At 37.4% G+C, this 22,648-nt stretch overlaps 1 protein-coding gene across 5 annotated transcripts in view; it reads right to left on the bottom strand.

Annotated features, from left to right (window-relative positions):
* The window catches only part of STXBP5 (syntaxin binding protein 5), a 168,727-nt gene that overhangs the window by 121,027 nt on the left and 25,052 nt on the right, over window positions 1-22,648 (bottom strand). For all 5 annotated transcript variants that reach the window (XM_004011402.6, XM_042253773.2, XM_004011401.6 and 2 more), the window contains exon 4: window positions 20,302-20,402. In XM_004011402.6, the coding sequence (XP_004011451.3) occupies window positions 20,302-20,402 (101 nt within the window). The remainder of the gene's footprint in view (window positions 1-20,301; window positions 20,403-22,648) is intronic.

The following is a 22,648-nucleotide window of genomic DNA, read 5'->3' as shown; positions in this document are numbered from 1 at the left end:
TTGGGAGAATGCATTGAAACATGTATACTATCATGTAAGAAACGAATCGCCAGTCTATGTTCGATGCAGGATGCAGGATACTTGGGGCTGGTGCACGCGGATGATCCGGAGGGATGATGTGGGGTGGGAGGTGAGAGGGGGGTTCATGTTTGGGAGCTCATGTACACCCGTGCCAGATTCATGTCAATGTATGCCACAACCAATACAGTATTGTAAAGTAAAATAAAGTAAAAAAAAAAAAAAAGAAAATTAATCATAAACAAACAAGCAAATTAAAAAAAAAATTTTCAAAATAAGCCAAAATCATGAGTTGGACCTTAAAAAAAAAAACAAAAACAGAAATATCCAACTTCCTGATCTGTACTGCTTTTTTGCAATTATCCATTATTCTTCAAAAAAGCAGTAGTTACTGGCTTAATACAATTACATGATCCACCTTTGATTTTAATACTAACAACATTATTTAAGTAATATGTTTACAAAGTTTAAACTTATCTCCTTAATGGTAGAGATTTTGGATATATCATTTAATATATTCTGTTCCTAGCAGAGCAACACCATACTACAGCTGTTTCTCAAATATTTAAAGTGAAGTCAGAACAAATACTTTACTGTTCAGAAAGAAATCTAGAGTTTTTCCCTAGACTCAATTTTTCAATATTAGTTACCATAGTAAGGTTTTTTTTTTCCTCCAGTCAACTATTAAACCAACTTACATTGCTGGGAAATTTTAAGCATCTTTATATTTTAATCTTTATCTATTTAATGTCTAACATTTTAAGAAGGAACTTAAAATGTTTACTTACTGATCTGGCACAAAGACTTTAATATTATCCCTAGAATGAGTCTTGTACACTTAAAAACAATATGAACCATAGGGGTATATTTGTACAATGCCCCACCAAATTTAAAATTTACTCTGTTCCAAAACTACCTTGATTATTTAAGTCATTTGAGAAGGGGGAAAGTCAAATTTTTTTTTTAAATCACAACTAACTTGATAATTTCTTAACTAGCAAATTTTCATGAACATGTTGGATTAGGAATATAATGAGAAAAATAAAATTCCATGTTGCAATCAAATAAAACAATATCATGCCAGTGATTTAGGGACAGGCCAATAAGAAAATATGGTTCCCCGAAATGCACTACTAAAATGAAGCAAGTCAATCAACATGCTTTACGAAGAAATGCAAGATTCTAAAATTTGGGGCAATTTAATTAGTCAGTTACCAAAATATGAAGCTGGTGGTTAACACAAACTGGACTTGACTTACTATAATGAGCTAGTGTCCTTTAAATTTGTTATACAAACATGACCTTATTTCCTTGTTACAAAATAAGAATCTTAGTCTTCTCTGTTGGAAATTAAGATATATAACTAAGGAAGCTTTTTATTAAATAATTAAATTGGTGAAAAATTATATTAATTGGTTACTTAAAAAGAATAACATGTATTGGCATACTGAAAACTATATGCACATACTATGTACATGTTTGATATGTACATTTAGAGAGAGATTTTTGCTATTTAATGAATCTAAGAAAGCAATGAGAAAGGTCAGTTTTCATTCCAATCCCAAAGAAGGACAATGCCAAACAATGTTCAAACTAACACACAATTGCTCTCATTTCACACACTAGCAAAATAAAGCTCAAAATTCTCCAAGCCAGGCTTTAACAGTCTGTGAACCATGAACTTTCAGATGTTCAAGCTGGATTTAGAAAGGGCAGAGGAACAAGAGATCAAACTGCCAACACCTGCTGGATCATCAAAAAAGAAAATTCCAGAAAAACATCTACTTTTGCTTTATTGATTATGCAAAAGCCTTTGACTGTGTAGGTCACAACAAACTGCAGAAAATTCATGAGAAGGGAATACCAGACCACCTTACCTGCCTCCTAGAAATCTGTATGCAGGTCAGGAAGCAACAGTTAGAACTGGACACGGAACAACAGACTGGTTCCAAATTGGGAAAGGAGTACATCAACGCTGTTTATTGTCACCCTGCTTATTTAACTTCTATGCTGAGTACATCATGCAAAATGCTAGGCTGGATGAAGCACAAGCTGGAATCAAGATTGCTGGGAGAAATATCAATAACCTCAGATATGCAGATGACACCACCCTTATGGCAGAAAGTGAAGAGGAACTGAAGAGCCTCTTGATGAAAGTGAAAGAGGAGAGTGAAAAAGCTGGCTTAAAACTCAACGTTCAAAAACTAAGATCATGGCATCTGGTCCCATCACTTCATGGCAAACAGATGGGTAAACAATGAAAACAGTGACAGACTTTATTTTCTTGGGCTCCAAAATCACTGCAGATGGTGACTGAAGCCATGAAATTAAAAGATGCTCATTCCTTGGAAGAAAAGCTATGACTAAACTAGACAGCATATTAAAAAGCAGAGACATTACTTTGCCAACAAAGGTCCATCTAGTCAAAGCTATGGTTTTTCCAGTGGTCATGTATGGATGTGAGTGTTGGACCATGAAGAAAGTTGAGTGCTGAACAATTGGTGTTTTTGAACTGTAGTGTTGGAGAAGACTCTTGAAGAGTCCCCAGGACTGCAAGGAGATCCAACCAGTCCATCCTAAAAGAGATCAGTACTGAATACTCACTGGAAGGACTGATACTGAAGCTCCTATACTTTGGCCACCTTGATGTGAAGAACTGACTCATTGGAAAAGACGCCAATGCTGGGAAAGTTTGAAGATGGGAGAAGGGGATGACAGAGGATGAGATCGTTGGATGGCATCACCAACTCAAGCGACATGAATTTGAGCAAGGGAAGCATGGCGTGCTGCAGTCCATGGGGTTTCAAAGAGTTGGACACAACTGAGCGACTGGACTGAAGAAAACAATTCATGATGGAATCTAATTTTTTTCAGTAAAAGTAGTCATGAAACAAAGGGGACTGAAAAATCATTTCAAAAACAGTTCTGATCAAAAGATGTGAAAAATACTGGAAATAAGGTTTCTACAATGAACCAAATATCACATATGGAAAATACTACAGTGATAGCTCCAGAAGATCTCATCTCCACCCGCCACACGCTCTCTCTTGCATAATCTCCCCAACACTAATGCTAGGATTGGTAATGTGACTTGCACTGAGCAATGGAACATTAGTTGTTGTGCCACAAGCGGAGACTGAAAAGAACTTGCACATTAGGCCTTCCCTCTTCCTTACACTTTTGGAACCCAGATGCCATGTGATGAAACCCAGAAGAAACTTTTGGAGACAATGGCCCAGTCCATAGCAAGCATCAACCATCAGACGTGTGAGAAGACAAGCCTAGATGACCCAAGTCTGTAGAGCAACCACATGAGCGTGGTACATCGACTACAAGAGAAAACGACTCCTGCTAGGCCCAACTCAAGTGGCTGATGCAGAGAATGGTAAGCAAACAAAATAATCATTATTTTAGCCTCTTAAATTTTGGGATGTTTTGATATTCAGGAATAGATAACTGATCTATTACATAATATAATCTATTCAACTAAAATTTTTAGTTGAAAATGAAGCCATAAAACATGGGCAAACCAATTCTTAAAGCTCTAGAGATATGTTAAAAGGGCCTCAGGAAAACTTTTGAGGAATGTAAGTGTATTTGTCATGAAGCTAAAACATTACCTGTGATTAAAATCAAATTCATAACTATTTTTTTCATGTACTTTTATCATAAAGATTTTTTTTATTTTCAGGTGATAAACATCATAATAAATGACAGTGACTTCAAGTTTTACTAATACCAGGAGACCAAGTTAAGTTTATGTGCTGACATCATTAAGGGAAAAGGTTATACCAAAAATACTTTATAATACTACATATAGTTGAGAGCACATGGGAAACATTAAAACTCAGTAAACACTAATAAGGTTAAATAAGAATGGAATATTAACTTGAGGCTGAAAAGAAACTTTAAAATGAACAAGTTGAGCCAAAAAAATAAAAAGTGTGAGTGAAACTAATACATTAGAAATACACAGATAATAAAGTTGAATTCCTTCAGTGTGTCACTAAATGGAGCTGTATTCTAACTCCCTATACTGAACTTACACATAAATATATTAAATGTACACAAAGTATTACTGGGAACACAACAATTTTTATATTTGCTTGAAGAACTTTAAAAAAATGTGCAATATGTTAACTGTTAGGGAGTGATACAAATATTCTATTCACTATCCTTAGCAGCAATCTGTCAAATACTATGTAGTCAATAAGCACTGTAAGGAAGATTTACTATTACCAATTTTCTTTAACAGGAGAACACACACAGCCTCCTATATTGAAATTAACCACCCATAAAGAAGGGCATAATACACAAATGATTACAACTTTACAATTTAATCCATAAAAGAAATATGAGCCAATAAACTCCTCTACATGCTTAGACCACCATTCGATCAGCCCAACATGACAAGAAATATGTCATCACTTTTACAGTCTTTGCAAATACTGCACTATCATGCACCTAATACTCAATAAATATTCATTAAATGGACAAATGAACTATAAAAAGTTGTGAGAATTTATTAAGTTAGTTAACAAAACAATCAGATATTCTTGACTTAATCTCTCTCTGGCCTTGTGGCCTGGGCCTAATTTAAACTATTACCACTGATTGTTAAATCAATTCCAAGCTGCCCCAAGAGTTATCTTTTCAACGCCAAGAGAGGTCACAGACACCATTATCTTGCTTGAAAGACTCTAATGGCTTCCTATCTTCTACCATGATGCTTCTTAGGCAATATTTACTGACACTTTGTGGTATAAATGTCTGAGAAAGGAGGTTATAGTCTGGATTTGGTCAACTGCTACTCAGCATCCTCTTCATATCCTCCTACAGGTCTTCTTGTCAAACTCTCCTATAGCTGGAATTCTAGATGATATTATGTTTCTAGTAACTGAATGTGCTTAAGATTTGTAAGTAGAAGTGAGGTGAAGACCATTTTTCTGCTGCTGTTTCTGCTGACAAGAATGTTCATGGAAACCTGAGGGTAAGAGCAATGGAAACTGAACACGGCATTCCAAGATCTGCTCCTAGGTTTACAAGGCAAGGCTCCTAGGTTTACTGTATGGCAGTAATAGTAAGTTCTAAAACTTAACAGTTTCAGCACACTTCCAAACATACTATAAACAGTTATATCCTTAAATTAAATTCCTTTATGCCAAAAATATCTACAGTGCTTTCTGTTCCTATGTTGAACCCTGGCTAACACAGCAAAGAGATGTACCTAATCAGCTACTTATCTATATGATAAAGTGATACATACATACCTATGTACACATACATGATACATGTACATGATACACATAATCATAGTATCATATATGATACATATAGATATACCATATGATCATATAAAGTGATCAAAAAATACCTACTTAATAACATCTTGTTCAGACAACATTATTCATTTAATGATTAAAAGTTGGAAAAAGGTTGAAAATAACTTTCTTATAATTGCATACAGCTTTTCAGGAAGTAGACCCTGTTCATCTTTCCAAAATTATCCTTTATATACCTAACAATGTCTAACAAGATATAGTTCCTGAAACATGTGAGATTGCTTTATAAATCAGAACATCTGAACATTATGGAAATTCCCTTTCCCCTGTGCCATGGTAGAAAATTCCTACTAACCCTACAAATCTGTTCATATGGGCTCCTTTGTAATGCTTTATATAAAATTCCCCAAACATGGTGATACACCCCTTTTCTGGTTAATTTTAATCTTTATAATTTCATAAGAAAACTTCACTACATTCATATCACATTTTCCATTGCATTGTAATTAGCTTTTCTATCTCCCTTAGACAATTATAACTTCCATGTCTCTCCAGAATTTATTATAGTATTTGCATGAGTCAGGATCTTAATCATTGTTTATCAAGTGAATTAATGCAAAAGAAAATAAAAAAGCAAATGTTATTTGATATTTTTCTTAAATCAATTGTACCTTACACTCTCCTGTTATTAGATGAAAATTTAAGTTTGCATTAATGACATGGAAATGTTCAAATATTCTCAAAACAGCAGAGTCAGCTGAAAGCAATTTATAAATCTGTCCAAAGGACTTCTTTTCTATTTGTAGTCCCACATATCTTTTCTGATAAACTGTCACAGCTACTTTGGAAAAATCTTCATCATATCTGTAACACAGAAGTAAAATGTAATAAAAGTTTCCAAAAATAAGCCTCAGAGATCTTTGAAGGTCATTTTACATTTGCATTGATTTACTATATTCTTTATCAACTGCATTTCAATTTTTACAAAACATTTAAGAACTTGGAAACATGTCCAAATAAATCATCCTATTAATAACCCTTCCTGTGGAATGAGACCTTAACATCATCAATAGATGTCAAATAACTAAGCATCAGTAAGTAAAACAGTGACTATCATATAGGAAAACAGTGTATGTCAACTACAGAAATAACCAACATCTGAAAAACACAGTTCCTTGTTGTATGGAGGGTTTCTGGGTTTCTTACAGTTCTGTTTTTACTACTATTACTCACCTTTAGGAATGAAGGTGTCAAAGTATTATTATATAACAATAATAAACAAAAGCTATCTGGTACTCATAAGAACTGGCTCACTGGAAAAGACCTTCATGCTAGGAAAGATTGGGGCAGGAGAAGGAAGTGACAGAGGATGAGACGGTTGGATGACATCACCAACTCAATGGACAAGACTTTTAGGAAACTCTGGGAGATAGTAAAGGTCAGGAAAGCATGGCATGCTGCAGTCCTTGGGGTAGCAAAAAGTTGGACACAGCTTAGTGAATGAACAACTCATGCGCAACTGAGTTGTTAACTATACTTTTCCATTTCTATATTAGATTACTTAAAGAGTAAAGGGCATACTCTAAATATCTTGAGTCTATGGCTTGATTACTGAAGAAATTTCTTTCTCTCTCTATATATATATATACACACAAAAGTGCATAAATATTATACAGATATATATATGCATACACATATGCATAAATATTATTCTATTTGTACATTTACACAGACTTAAATCATTTGCCAACAAAGGTCCGTCTAGTCAAGGCTATGGTTTTCCATGTACGGATGTGAGAGTTGTACTGTGAAGAAAGCTGAGCGCCGAATAATTGATGCTTTTGAACTGTGGTGTTGGAGAAGACTCTTGAGAGTCCCTTGGACTGCAAGGAGATCCAACCAGCCCATTCTAAAGCAAATAAGTTCTGAATATTCATTGGAAGGACTGATGCTAAAGCTGAAACTCCAGTACTTTGGCCACCTCATGCGAAGAGTTGACATTGGATAAGACTCTGATGCTGGGAGGGATTGGGGGCAGGAGGAGAAGGGGACGACAGAGGATGAGATGGCTGGATGGCATCACTGACTCGATGGACGTGAGTTTGAGTGAACTCCGGGAGTTGGTGATGGACAGGGAGGCCTGGCGTGCTGCGATTCATGGGATTGCAAAGAGTCGGACACGACTGAGCAACTGAACTGAACTGAAGTCATTTAATAGTTTTTTATTATGTTCATCTTCTCTAAAATTAGTCTCTCTGTAAGTCATAGTAATAGCCTGGAACTGTATACTCTTCCATATTTTTGCTCTATGTTCATAACATACACATAAGACAACATGAATTCGGATTGGGGAGGGAGTCATTGTTTTTAAAAAGAGTACTGTACAAATCGTTCTGAATTTCCTGTTCTTATCCATCAGTACCTGGTGAATGAGGTTTGTCTTTTAACTTTATGGTAAGTGTGTTGTACAGAACTTTTAATCCTTTCATTTTCAGCTTGTGTTTTTTATTTATGCTATTTAAGCACACCTTGCTCAGGTCTTACAGATACTCCCTGTCATTTTAAGTTTTACATTTTCTTTGTTCATTTTGCATTTAGGTTTTTAACTGGCATGCAATTTATTTTAGTCACAAAGTAGGAACCACTTTTCCCCATTTTAGATAAAAGCCGTCACAGCGTCTTTTGTTTACTGCAGCATCTTCTTTTTGCAATGACACCTTTGTCATGTATCAAGCGCGTATGTATCTTTCTTTCTCTTCACATACAAATTTCTGGAGTCCATTTACTGTGTTTTGATTCCTCTGTCTTCCCCTTGTAATTACTGAACCATTTTAATCTATACTTTTATGATTTTTGATATTTAATAAATAAGCCCTATTGTCTCATATTTCTTTTTCAAAACTGTCTTGGTTTCTCTGAGACTTTCTTTTTTCCAAATGTACTGCAGATCATCTTATTAAGTCCAATGAGCAATGCTGCTAAAATTCTGATTCAAACAGTACTGAATTTATAGACATGGAGATGAGTGACATTTTAAAACTTGAGTATTCCTTAGTGTGAAGCTTTCCATTTGTTAAAACTTTTCTTTTATTCCTGGAATGAAGTTTTTACTTTTGCTAATGGTATTTCTATAAACACTGTAACCTTTGTTCCATGATCTGTGCTTTTCTTCCCTTTTTCCTTCCATTTACTTTCAAACTTTGTGTAATTATGTTTTAGGTATATCTTTTATAAACAGTTTAACAGCTATATTTTGTTGTTTCTAAATCCAGTCTCAAAACCAAATTTCAGTAGTTGATTTTAGTAGTTGATTTAGTTGAATACTTAATGATTCTGATTACTGATTTAGTTGAACCAATTTTTTTTCTTAAATATCTGTTTTTCTAATGTTTTATCTCTTTTCCTGACCCCTATTTATTTTCTTCATTTCCTTCTCTAATGGTTTTAATACTATATATTTTCTATTTTAGCAGTAACTCCACATCTAAGACATTTAACTTCATAGCTTTCCAACAAAGTCTAAAAGGTTGAGTATTTGTAGGGGTTTAGTGTCAGATAAGCATTAAATTTTTTTAGTTCTTTCCGAGCTGACAGTGTTACAATACAGCTCACTAAGGTATTTCTAATTCTACCGGTTAGGCTGAAAGGGCTAACTCCTAACACAGATATTTTAACTCCACACAATTTTCTTCACTTATGCCTCCGATCACTACTTCTCTTCCCATTGTTCTGTTTTCTCCTGTCTTCCAAAGCATAAAACTCCAAAACTTAGTGTTAGGAAATCTATTAATGTCACAGATTAAATCCACAGGGAGAAGGGAGGTGAAAAATCATATGGTAATCTAAAAATATGTTATAAAGGCATTAAAATAAAATGCAACTTCCATAAAAGTGTTAGTTGCTCAGCTGTGTCCAACTCTTTGTGATCCCATGGACTGTAGCCCACCAGGCTTCTCTGTCCAAGGGATTTTCCAGGCAAGAATACTGGAGTGGGTTGCCATTCCCTTCTCCAGGGGATCTTCCTGACCCATGGATTAAACCCACGTCTCCTGCATTGAAGGTGGATTTTTTAACTTCTATAATTGACAACCAATTCTTAAGGGGAAAAACTCTTATCTTAAATCAAGATCCTATATTATGCAAACAATAAAACTCTAGAAGCAGTACTGTTATAATTATTAAAAAGAAAAAGCTACTTGCTATCAACAATATCATTGAACACTGTCCTGAAAATTCTTGCTAATACAATGAGGCAGAAAAAATGAAAAATAAAAACATCTTCATTTTTAAAATCACTGCCAGATTATTACAGATTGAAGTGTGCTTTAACTCCCAGGCATGCTGGTTTAGGAAAAAGAAATATAATGCTCAAAGCTCTATTCTCCCATTTCACTCTTTTTAAAAAAAAAGGAAAAAATGTAAAAGCTTTGCTATGGACCTATGGACCAAATAGCACTTGAAGGATAATCAAACAACCTAGCAAGTTTTGGATTAGTGGGAGGAATAAAGATTATATCTAATTAGCCTGGAGCAAACACTCTTGTTTTTTTCATTTGAAGACTCTCCCTGTTGGAACCTATCTCCCACACAGTAACAGAGTGTGGAGGGTCATGCCTTCAAGAGAAAAGAGATTCCTCTGTTTCTGCAAAGGCAATGAAGTAAGAATCAAACTTTTTTTTGAGTATTTACCGAATATTAGGCATTGAGACTGCTGCTGAGAAAAAAATTAGGAAAATACATAGTTTATTTTCTAATTGAGAAGACAATTAAGAAACCAAGGCCACAGGAGTAAGTCTGGAGTTCCCTGGTGGCTCACTGTGAAGAATCAGCCTGCCCATGCAGGAGACGTGGGTTCAGTCCCTGGGTCAGGAATACCCCTGGAGAAGCAAAGAGCAAAATACTCCAGTACTCTTGTCTGAAGAATCCCCATGGACAGAGGAGACTGATGGGCTACTGTCCATGGAGTCACAAAGAGTTGAACATGACTGAATGACTAGACAACAACAATGGTTTGTGCTGTTTTAGGGAAAGAGCACCCACCATGCTGCTAAGATACTTCAGTCGTGTCCGACTCTGTGTGACCCCAGAGACGGCAGCCCACCAGGCTCCCCCATCCCTGGGATTCTCCAGGCAAGAACACTGGAGTGGGTTGCCATTTCCTTTTCCATACTATGCGGCAATACAAAATCCAGACTTGGGAACTTACAGAAAAACCTGTAAAGGAAATGACAAGACTTTAAAGATAAAAAGGCATTGGTGGGCCATGGAAAGATAATCGTAGGTGATTTTTGAGCAGCGAGGTCAGCTCATACAAATAAGCATAAGAGAAGATAATTCATTAAAAAGCTGAAAAAACAGGGTGGCTGGATTATAATGCATAAAGCGAGGGACAAATGTAGTGAAATGAAACTACAGTGAGTAAAAAGAAGGGTTGCCGATCTTGCAAGACCTTTTAGGGCATGCTGAGTAGAAGTTTCAACTTCATTTTGAAGGCAGTGGAAAGTATCGTGGACACGGTTGTTTACCCATCTACCATCCACTCTTCAGTACATTCCTTTCTAACACTAGTCAGAGGTTCATCAGTGTGCCCATATCTTCCTCAAGTTACCCACGTACTCTGGGAGACACTTAAACCAAACTGAATTCCAGAGATAGGCCAAATCAATGTGGGTAATTCCACTCACGTATTGCCATTTTAAGTCAGATAATCCAAGCCAATCAGATAAACTTCCTGTATGAAGGGCAACTGATTTGGGATCTCAACTACATTTGCAAAATTCCTTCATGGCAGTATACTTAGATTAGAACTGAATAATTAGGAGAAGGTGTGTGTTTACCAAAGAGTGAAAATCTTGGAGGCCATCTTAGAATTCTGCCTCTAATCGTCTGTCCTTCAACCTTCAAAGATTCATCCCCTCGAAATGCAATACAGTCACCTATCTCAATATTCCCAAAGTCTCAACCAATTACTGCATTAATTCAACTTCAAAATCTCATCCAAACATCAACTCAAAAATTCAAATCTCATCATCTAAATTTGCAGCAGATAAGGGTCCTGAGTGTAACTATTCAGTCTTGATCTTGGGCACAATTCCACATCTGAAACTAAAGAGACCGATTATCTGCTCCCAGCACCTCAAGGATTCAGGGTTGAACAGGCATAGCGTAGCAACTGTAGGAATTCCTGTCCAAAATAGGGGGAAGGGGAAGGGGAAAATGAGTCCATAACGTTTCTGAAGTCCAACTGGCCAAATGTTGGATTTTTCTTAAGGCTTCAAGGCCTGGGAGTAAACCTCCGTGTACCCCAGTTCTGCCCTCTTAATCATCCTTTCTCATGAAAGGGCTTCCCTGGTGGCTCAGAGGTTAAAGCCTCTGCCCACACTGTGGGAGACCTGGGTTTGATCCCTGGGTTGGAAGATCCCCTGGAGAAGTGAATGGCAACCCACTCCAGTATTCTAGCTTGGAGAATCCCATGGACGGAGGAGCCCGGTGGATTACAGTCCACGGGGTTGCAAAGAGTTGGACACGACTGAGCGACTTCACTTTCACAGCCAAGTACTTTTGCTGTAGCCTCCTTTCATTCTATACTCTCTTTAAGTCCAAGCTGGAAATAGCTCTTTTAGACAATTTTCTCAAGAAAGTTGTGGACTTGAATACCTTTCACTGGGTTTTTTGTGTTACAAAAAGTCATACCCACAAATCTTCTGGAAGCAATACCTTCTCTATCTAGGCTCCTGCTGAGAGGGCCGAAGAATGATACTCAAACTTCCTACAGGCTGTCTAGTTTGGTTGAGAAGGTCTATAAGGCATACTTTCAGTCTCTTAAAAGAACTCTTTATGTAATTAAGTACTGTGACCTTTTGTTCTTCCGAAGATTTTTAACGAAAAGTTGTTCAGCCACATCCTCAGGTTTTTCCCTATGCCACACTTTCAGAAGCAGTCTTGTGCCAAATAGATAAAGGTTAAGAATTTCCCAAATCAAGTCCTAGTTCATTTAAAAATGCTTTCTCTCAATTTATTCCTCTCCTCTTGAATTTTACTATAAAGCAGCAAGAAAAAGTCAGATCACACCTCTAAGCCTTTCCTTGGAAATCTCTTCAGCTAAATATACAAGTTAACATTTAAACATGGTACAGAGACACTTCTGTTAAGCTTTCTGCTGCTATAGCACAAGGAACTTCTTCCTTCAGTTTCCAAAGTCATGTTCCTCTCTTCTTTCTGAGCTCTCTCTGGCAGCAGTCTGAGTCCAGAGTCCTACAAACAGCCAGTCAAAGCAGTTTAGGCTTTTCTATCATGTTTCCCCCAATTCTTCCAACTCTACCTACTGCTTGACTCCAAAGTGACTTCTACATTTTTAGGTATTTGTTACAGGGATCCTCTCCTTCTACATCTTTTTTGCACCTGTGTGCAAGCATGCTCAGTCTTGTCTGACTTTTTTGCGACCCCATGGACTGCAGTCCGCCAGGCATCTCTGTCCATGGCATTTCCCAGGCAAGAATACTAGAGAGGGTCACTATTTCCTTCTCCAGAGGATCTTCCTGACCCAAGGATTGAATCTGAGTTTCTTGTGTCTTCTGCATTGGCCAAATGGATTCTTTACCACTGTCACCTGAGTACATTATAAACCCCTGGTGCAAGTATATCAGTCTCTTTGGCTGCCTCAATTTCCTTGTCAGAATTCCTTAGTTATAAATTTACTCTAGGAAGTTATCCAACACTTCCTGACTTTTATAGTCTCAAGGTCACCAGTCCACAACTGTTTTTTCTCTGAACACATCTGCTCCCTTTTTAAATTTTGTCTCATTGTGTGGTTCTCTACACTGAGAATTCCCAAGGCGACTTATCACTTCCATATGAGCAAGCAATTCTCTCTGTGGACTCGTTTGTCCAGAGTGGTAGATCTCTGCCTGCCTCTCTAACAGGTCTGGCTTTCATTCCATTCCTTTGTTCTAGTTCTGAATTTCCTCTCACCAAATTGCTTTCAAATCTAACGTATGTATACTTTTCATTAAGCTGCTTTCAAAGAAAAATATTTTGCTGATATTTTGCAATTACCACAAAAACTGTAATTCCAGGTATAGAATCTGTCCCAATATTATGATATTTTTCTCATTAAATATGTGCAATGAATTAATTTAAAGTATTTGGAAGACCTCTAGAAACTTTGAGGGCTGATACCCAGCCAAATTTTCTTTTATAGCTATGCTTTGTTCTTGTGCAAACTAAGCAAATTTTAACCCTCATAAATACGCAAAAATAGTATTTAGGTAATACTATAATAAGAACATAATGAGACAAATTAGTTTTCGTCCCTACATTATTTTATTGAGGCTACTAAGAAAATCCAACGCTATGGCAGCAGTCAGTTCCTAAAGTATTACGGGCATCAACTCTCTCTACTGCTATGTTGGTATCTGAATTCGTTACTTTATTATTGGTTACTTTTTTTTTTTTCTTTAGAGGACTTTGGTCACTGATGCTCCATTGATAATTGCTAAGATGAAATTTTGATTATTAATCGACTATCAATCCATATATTTTCCTAACCATTAGTTTAGAATGCATGCTTATTCTATCCTCTAAAAATATATATCTATCATCAAATGGAAAAGCTTTAAATCAGAGAGTAAACTGTAAATCAGAGTGTTAGAATAAAAGAAAATGTACCTTTAAGACAAATATTTTAGTTTCAATCTAAAGACTTGGCTATTGAGGTGTCTAATATATTTATGGAGAAAAATTCTAGCCTTTGAAATTTCATTAAGAGAATAACAGATCCTACATAAGAAAGCATAGGTATATAAATTTATTCTTTAATCTTGAAATGTTTCATATACTGTTACTTCAAAACCATTATGAAAAAATTTAATGTAGTTAAGAATATTGGTCATGCTCATATATACACTATCATGTGTGAAATAGACAGTGGGAACCTGCTCTATAGCACGGGGAACTCAACTTGGTGCTCTGTGATGACCTAGAGGAGTGATAAATGGGAGGGAGGTTTCAGAAGGAGGGATATATGTAGACATACAGGCTATTTACTTTGTTGTACAGCAGAAACTAACCAACATTATAAATCAATTATACTCCAATAAAAACTTTTAAAAAAAAGAATCCTGGCCATGATAGTTCAAGGTGATGAAAAATGATTAGCAGATAGTTGTAGTTAATTATAAAACCACAACTTTCTCCCAGTTAAACTTTCTTTAAAGGAAAAAAAGAAACACAGAAGCTAAACTGAACATATTCTGATAAAGCAACTGCGAGAAAGAATTTTACTTGTCAAATTCAAAGTTTCTACCAAAAACAAAAACCAAAGCAGTGATGTAATGTCTAAATTCATATAGTTAAACCAAAATTTGAGACTTTCTTTTCTTCATTTTTTTCTTAATCATAGAAATGAAATCTTATCAAAATATCCACATTATATGGTTGCTTAACACAACTGAACTGTGCATCTAAAAATGGTTAAGATAGTAAATTTTATGCTATGTATATTGTAGCACAGTCCCTGGGGTTGCAAAAGAGCCAGAAACAACTTAGTGGCCAAATATATTATAGCACAATTTCAAAAAGTTAAAACCAGAAAAAATCCACATTATGAAAAATTACAATTAAATCATTGTAATTCCTATGTAAATTTCTACTAAAATAAGAAATTTTAACTATTTATTAAAATAAGACTATATTACAATAAAAACTTTGATGCATTTAACAGTTGTTCAGAATGTAATAAAATAGATTTATAAAATTTTCATACTTTTGCTGCCTTTCCTTCAGAATAAAAATACATAGCATAAAGATGAAATAGCACTCATCTCACATGCTAGTAAAGTAATGATCAAAATTCTCCAAGCCAGGCTTCAGCAATACGTGAACTGTGAACTCCCTGATGTTCAAGCTGGTTTTAGAAAAGGCAGAGGAACCAGAGATCAAATTGCCAACATCCGCTGGATCATCGAAAAGCAAGAGAGTTCCAGAAAAACATCTATTTCTGCTTTATTGACTATGCCAAAGCCTTTGACTGTGTGGATCACAAGAAACTGTGGAAAATTCTGAAAGAGATGGGAATACCAGACCACCTGACCTGCTTCTTGCGAAATCTGTATGCAATTTCTGCAGTATGTTAGAACTGGACATGGAACAACAGACTGGATCCAAATAGGAAAAGGAGTACGTCAAGGTTGTATATTGTCACCCTGCTTATTTAATTTTTATGCAGAGTACATCATGAGAAATGCTGGACTGGAAGAAACACAAGCTGGAATCAAGATTTCCAGGAGAAATACCAATAACCTCAGATATGCAGATGACACCACCCTTATGGCACAAAGTGAAGAGGAGCTAAAAAGCCTCTTGATGAAAGTGAAAGAGGAGAGTGAAAAAGTTGGCTTAAAGCTCAACATTCAGAAAACGAAGATCATGGCATCCGGTCCCATCACTTCATGGGAAATAGATGGGGAAACAGTGTCAGACTTTATTTTTTGGGGCTCCAAAATCACTGCTGATGGTGATTGCAGCCATGAAATTAAAAGACGCTTACTCCTTGGAAGAAAAGTTACGACCAACCTAGATAGCATATTCAAAAGCAGAGACGTTACTTTGCCGACTAAGGTCCGTCTAGTCAAGGCTATGGTTTTTCCTGTGGTCATGTATGGATGTGAGAGTTGGACTGTGAAGAAGGCTGAGTGCCGAAGAATTGATGCTTTTGAACTGTGGTGTTGGAGAAGACTCTTGAGAGTCCCTTGGACTGCAAGGAGATCCAACCAGTCCATTCTGAAGGAGGTCAACCCTGGGATTTCTTTGGAAGGAATGATGCTGAATCTGAAGCTCCAGTACTTTGGCCACCTCATGCGAAGAGTTGACTCATTAGAAAAGACTCTGATGCTGGGAAGCATTGGGGGCAGTAGGAGAAAGGGACGACCGAGGATGAGATGGCTGGATGGCATCACGGACTCGATGGACATGAGTCGGAGTGAACTCCGGGAGTTGGTGATGGTGCTGCGATTCATGGGGTTGCAAAGAGTCGGACACGACTGAGCGACTGAACTGAACTGAACAGAGTAACTTAACTATTAAGCTAGCCCATATCCATCATGGAATGAGGGGAAAATTAACTAGGTTACTGTTTATTGTACTTCAATGTCAATAATAAAAATCAGCAGCATACTAGTTAAAAGTATTCATAAATATTCCAGCTTTTTTTCTTCTAGTTGAGATGAGTAAAACTAGGGATGGTCATGTGCCTTGCTCTGGCCCAAGAAATGAGAATGGAAGAGATATATATCACATCCAGGTAGAAGTTTTAAGAGCCAAGCATTTTTCTCCATATTCTTTTTTTCTTTACTACACTGACTGGTAATGCTCTAAAGACTGGCTGTTCCTCAGCCAAGATTCTGGAATAAAAATGATAATGATAATAAAGAGTGTTCCAGCAAATCCATAAAGAACATATAGCATAAGTAAAAATAAACTGTTGTTCCTTTAACTCTAAGATTTTTCAGAGTATTTTAGAATGCCAGACTATTCTGACTGATACGGATATAAAAACGGAACGCAAAGCAGTTGTATAAAGAAAATAATGGATACCTGCAAATGAGGGAAATGGAAGGATGGGCAGGAAATGATAGGATTCCATCCCTCCTCCTGCCTGGGGCAGCTGCTCCTACAGAAGGCTTCCAGAGATTACAGGGCATGATGAAAAGTCAAAAGTCGTAAATGAGAGAGTTCAGGATGAGGGGCAGAAAAAGTCTTACCACCATGGGTAGGTTCCTAGAGCTGTAGTAGGCATAGTAATATGCCTTCCCCTCCCCACCTGAGACCAAATGCTGCATAATAGTAAACTCCCAAAGGGCACCTCGCCCCTTCCTACCTTTTGAGGAAATCTGAACTTTAGTCTCAAGAGAACACAACAAAGTTCTACCATGAGGCATCGGGCCCATTCCTCAGCACTGAGGTACAACAGCTGCTATAGAGGTTTGTGGCCATCCTAGAGGATTTCATCCAAAGAGAATACTCAAGAACCAAGTTACCCATGCTACAGTGTCTTGCTTTTTGTTGTCCTAATAAAGGCCCTGGGTCGGGAAGATCCCCTGGAGAAGGGTATGGTGACCCACTCCAGTATTCTTGCCTGGAGAATCCCCATGGACAGAGAAGCCTGGCCAGCTACAGTCCACGGGATTGCAGTCAGACACAACTGAGTGATTAAGCACAGCACAATAAAGGCTGAGGGGAAGCTGAACTCTGATCAGAACCAACAAGTTTCTACTGGTGAGGTGGGCAGAGTATATTACAGAACTGAAAATGGGGAACTCCATCAGCTGATTTGATTTGTAACTTTTAGGATCACTTCATACAACTGTATCGGCTGCACCCTGCACAATGGCACCCCACTAAGGAGGAGAATGGTGGACTCTGAAGTTGTATCCACCAAAAAGAGCTACTTTTTCATATTTCACACAAAGGTGCCATGCATTTGCCAATATATGTGCCTACAGGCACCTTACTGACTAGCTTATAGCTCCTTATCCACATTTATTAGAATTTTTTGGAAACCAACCTTAGGGGTACTACGGAGGAGACTTTACTACATACCAGACAATCATGGGACTCTGACCACTGCGGCACTCCTTGAGGCCTGATCCTTCTTGTATGAAGATTACCATGATAACCTGCAGAGTATGTTTGTGAACTTGGATGACATACTGCCACATTCCTGTGTCCCAGCGAGCAATATGGGCATGCCACCGGTAAATGAATTATCAGAGGTATTCTTCTACTAGAATTCTACATCCTGGAAGAATCCCTTCAGTGGGTGGTGGATTAAGAGAACTTGCACAGCATCCCACAGTGATCAAATGATATCACTTTGATGTGCTAGAGTGCAGGCTTTTGTGAACTATGACACTAGTGATGTTTTGGATCAGACAATTCTCTGTTATGGTGGACTGTCTTGTGCATTTTAATATGTTTGACAGTAACTGTGGTTTTATCCACTAGATAACAGTAGCACTGCTCACCCAACCCAATTCAAGTGCACAAAAAATGTCTCCAGACAGTGTCAAATGCCCTCTGGTGGGTAAAAATGCACCAGGTTGACAACAATTCTGATATACCTACACTTCCATTGCCAGTAAGTGCTTTGAGACCAACACCAAGAAGATGAGTACTAAGATGCCCACAACTACTTTCACCAGCCCAATGGCATTTGAGGCTGATGGAGAGCCTCTTCTGAGATCCCACTGGCCAACAGACTAAGACACTCTGCCCAGCAAGTTGAAAGGCTGGCTCTACTCCCGTTGGGTGGAGAAGAACTGAACCTTGACTTTTTCCTTGCTCCTCCTCCCTTATCTCATTGCTCCCTCCTTCCATAAACTCCTCTACCATATTTGCCCTCTTCTAGTAGTAGAACCATGATTCCAACCCATTTAGGGATTTATCTTCCCAGACAAGATGTAGCCCAATAGCTAACTATGCTACTGACCACCTGCCAGCTCTGGTCTGGCATACAGTGCAGACATGCTCTGGTGTTGGCTAGAAAAGTCTATGCTATATTCCCAGCAGCCTCTTTAGCTTGTCTACTTTGGAAGGCCACTGTGGGCAGAAGCCCAAATTCACAAACAGACTGATCAGTTTATATAATCTGAATGGATTGATATTTATCAAGGCAGGGACATGGCCTGATTCTTGGACATGGATTGGGGAGTCTAATGCCTATCTTCTTACAGACATGGCCTGACACTAACTCCACTGCATTCAGACGCTAGCTAGATTCAGATTTCTTAACCTTAACACACATGCACATATATATATATACACACAGATATACATATATATACACACACACATATACGGGCTTCCCTGGTAGCTCAAGTGGTAAAGAATTTGCCTGCAATGTAGGAGACCCCGGTTCGATTCCTGGGTCAGGAAGATCCCCTGGAGAAGGGACAGGCTACCCACTCCCATATTCCTGGGCTCAGATGGTAAAGAATCCTCCTGCAATGTGGGAGATCTGGGTTCGATCCCTGGGTTGGGAAGGTCCCTGGAGTAGGGCATGGCACCCCACTCTAGTATTCTTGCCTGGAGAATCCCCATGGACAGAGGAGCCTGGTGGGCTACAGACCATGGGTCACAAAGAGTAAGACACAACTGGGTGACTAAGCACAGCATAGCAAATACACATATACACACCAAAAAATACACCTCATACAATGGGGAGGGGAGACTGCATTCCTTATGCACAGTTCATGCCAAAGGAAGTTCCACATGAATCAAAGTTTAAGCACAAAAATGCAGCTTTCAGAGCATTTTAAAAAAATATGGGAGAGTGTTTAACAAAATTGAAGTGAAAAAGCCCTTTCTAATCATCCAAAAAATTCACAAGTCATGTGAGATTTTTATAACTAAGTCATTTCACCTTTACAAATTTATATTTAGATATACTTGCCTAAGTGGACACAGAAATATGTAACATCACAGAGCATAATGAACCACAAACTGAAAATGACAGAAATGTTCCTTCATATTAAACCCAGTCTTAGATATATCAAACTTCCAGTTAATTCATGAAGACAGTCTGAATAAATTATGGCAATTCCATACAGTGAAGTATTATGCATTATAAAAATGACTAAAGATTTAAATATAGCAATATGAAAAAAATCGATCAGCTTTATTAAATGAACACAAGTTACACAGAGAATATGTAATGCCTTACCTTTATGCAAATAAAAAAGCTATATACAGAGATTTTTGCTTATGTATTTATATAGTTCTAGAGGGACACAAAAGAAATTTCTGTGGGTACCTCTGTAGAGGAAGATGGGTATGAAAAGGAAGGAAACTTACTTTTTACTGTATAGCAGCTTAAGTTTTTGAATTATTTTTTATATTGCATACAAAATCCATCACATGCACAAAAAATTAAAGAATAATATTCAAAAACAATTTCAAGAAGTGAAAAATAGCATATACATAAAATAACTGAGGAAATTCTTACCTTTCCCTGCAAAATTTAAGTGAATGTAGTATGGCAGGTCTCTTTTGACGTAAATTCCATAAATGTAAGGTGTCATCAGCCAAGGCACTCACAAGAGCTCCCTTAAAAATAAAGTGCAATATATTTTATATAGAATATATTTACAAACATTAATGCTACTAAAAGAGCTGCCAAAAAATCTTCTTCTCAAATTTCAAAGCTTTTTGCCAATATTAGCTTTAGTTCTGTGAAACATTTGCCTCACCCAAATTCTAAGCAGCAGACGTAGAAGAGTGTATTATGTGTATATGGATGTATAAAAATTACATTTAAACTTCAACAATTAATTAAAGTACAATTTAATATCTTATAAACTAAAAGTATACTAGGATCTTTACTGACAAAGGTCCGTCTAGTCAAAGCTATGATTTTCCCAGTGGTCATGTATGGATGTGAGAGGTGGACTATAAAGAAAACTGAGCCCCAAACAATCAATACTTTTGAACTGTGGTGTAGGAGAAGACCCTTGACAGTCCCTTGGACTGCAAGGAGATCAAACCAGTCAATCCTAAAGGAAATCAGTCCTGAATACTCATTGGGACGGACTGATGCTGAAGCTCCAATATTTTGGCCACTTGATGCAAACGGCTGACTGATTAGAAAAGACCGTGATGCTGGGAAAGACTAAAGGCAGGAAGTGAAGGGGATGACAGAGGATGAGATGGCTGGATGGCATCACTGACTCGATGGACATGAATTGGAGCAAGTCCTGGAAGTTGGTGATGGACAGGGAAGCCTGGCGTGCTAAAGTCCATGGGGTAACAAAGAATCAGACATGATTGAGCAACTGAACTGAACTGATACTAGGATCTAGTTGGATATAGCTATCAACAACTAGTTATGTAAAATTAGAAGTCAGACCATTTTAAGTTATTTTGTCCTTATCGTACGTACTCCCTTGACTAAAATATATGGTATGAGGTAACTTTGATTTGGCTTAAGACAAATGAATGTACTCTGCTTAGATCATAATTCTACTACTAGAATGATATGGAAAACAAAGATAGCATTCAGCTCTCTACAATTTCAGATTCCAAAGGGTTGAAGAATCTGACTAATTTAGAAAGTTAGTGTTTAATAGTTTTGGCTATTCTATCAGGTCTGAAAAAGAAAACCTTTGGCACTGTGTGAGAATCATGCAGGGGACTCAGTCTCACCTCCAACCTGACAAATCAGAATTTTTAGAGCAAGAACTATTGCAGATTTATTTTTTTAATCACCAGCAGTGATTTGATGTGTAAACTGGATTAAACATCTATAGACTAAGGCTGATTTATTAAGACATATGAATGTTTTTCCTCAAAAGAGGGAGAAGATACTCTTCATCTCATAGAGAATGAGATAATAGATGCAGCATGAAGAACTTATTTTAATTTCAAAAAAGATTTGCAATTCCAATCCTTCAGGTTATGATGAGAAATCTTAAAATATCTCTTTTAAAATAGGAAGAGTTTATCATTTATCCAAGAGAACTAAAACAGCTCTGAAGATGATTTACATTCAATGATCTCACCAAGTCCTTTCTACCACTGAAATTCGATGAGGGCTACTCTACTGGGTAAACTACCCCTATTGCCCCAATATAACTAATTGGAAAGCAGAAGTCCACATACTCTCCTTTTCACTAGAAGGCATCTTCATCACTCTGAAGCAGAAAACTCAAAGGATTCAGAGTATCCAAGATTTGTACTCTTCCTTCTTACTTCCACCATAGTTTCAGACTGGGTTATCTTCTTTCTCAAGATGTCTGTCCCATGTCAGTATCTCAAGGAAGAAGAGAAGATGTAGAGCCAAAACACAGCTGACTGTCTACGGTGGCTCATGTACCTACATAATGGTTTTCCACAACTGAAAGCAAACAGCTACTCTCAATTTTCACATTTCCATAGCCATTCCCATTTTAACAGTCATATTTCCTAAGCTTGTTTTAAAACTGTCATTTTGAAGTACTTAAAGTGTAACATTTAAACATGTAAAATATCAAAGAACTTTATGATAAATTCTACAGAAAACAATCCTGCATTATGAATAATGACTGCTGCTGCTGCTAAGTCACTTCAGTCATGTCTGACTCTGTGCGACCCCATAGATGGCAGCCTACCAGGCTCCTCTGTCCCTGGGATTTTCCAGGCAAGAACACTGGAGTGGGTTGCCATTTCCTTCTCCAATGCATGAAAGTGAAAAGGGAAAGTGATGTTGGTCAGTCGTGTCTGACTCTTAGCGACCCCATAGACTGTAGCCAATCAGTCTCCTCTGTCCATGGGATTTCCCAGGCAAGAGTACTGGAGTAGGGTGCCATTGCCTTCCT

Source organism: Ovis aries, chromosome 8 (assembly GCF_016772045.2).
Source record: "Ovis aries strain OAR_USU_Benz2616 breed Rambouillet chromosome 8, ARS-UI_Ramb_v3.0, whole genome shotgun sequence".
Taxonomy (NCBI): domain Eukaryota; kingdom Metazoa; phylum Chordata; class Mammalia; order Artiodactyla; family Bovidae; genus Ovis; species Ovis aries.
Note: the sequence above shows the minus strand (reverse complement) of the source record. Positions and strands in the feature narration are given on the sequence as shown.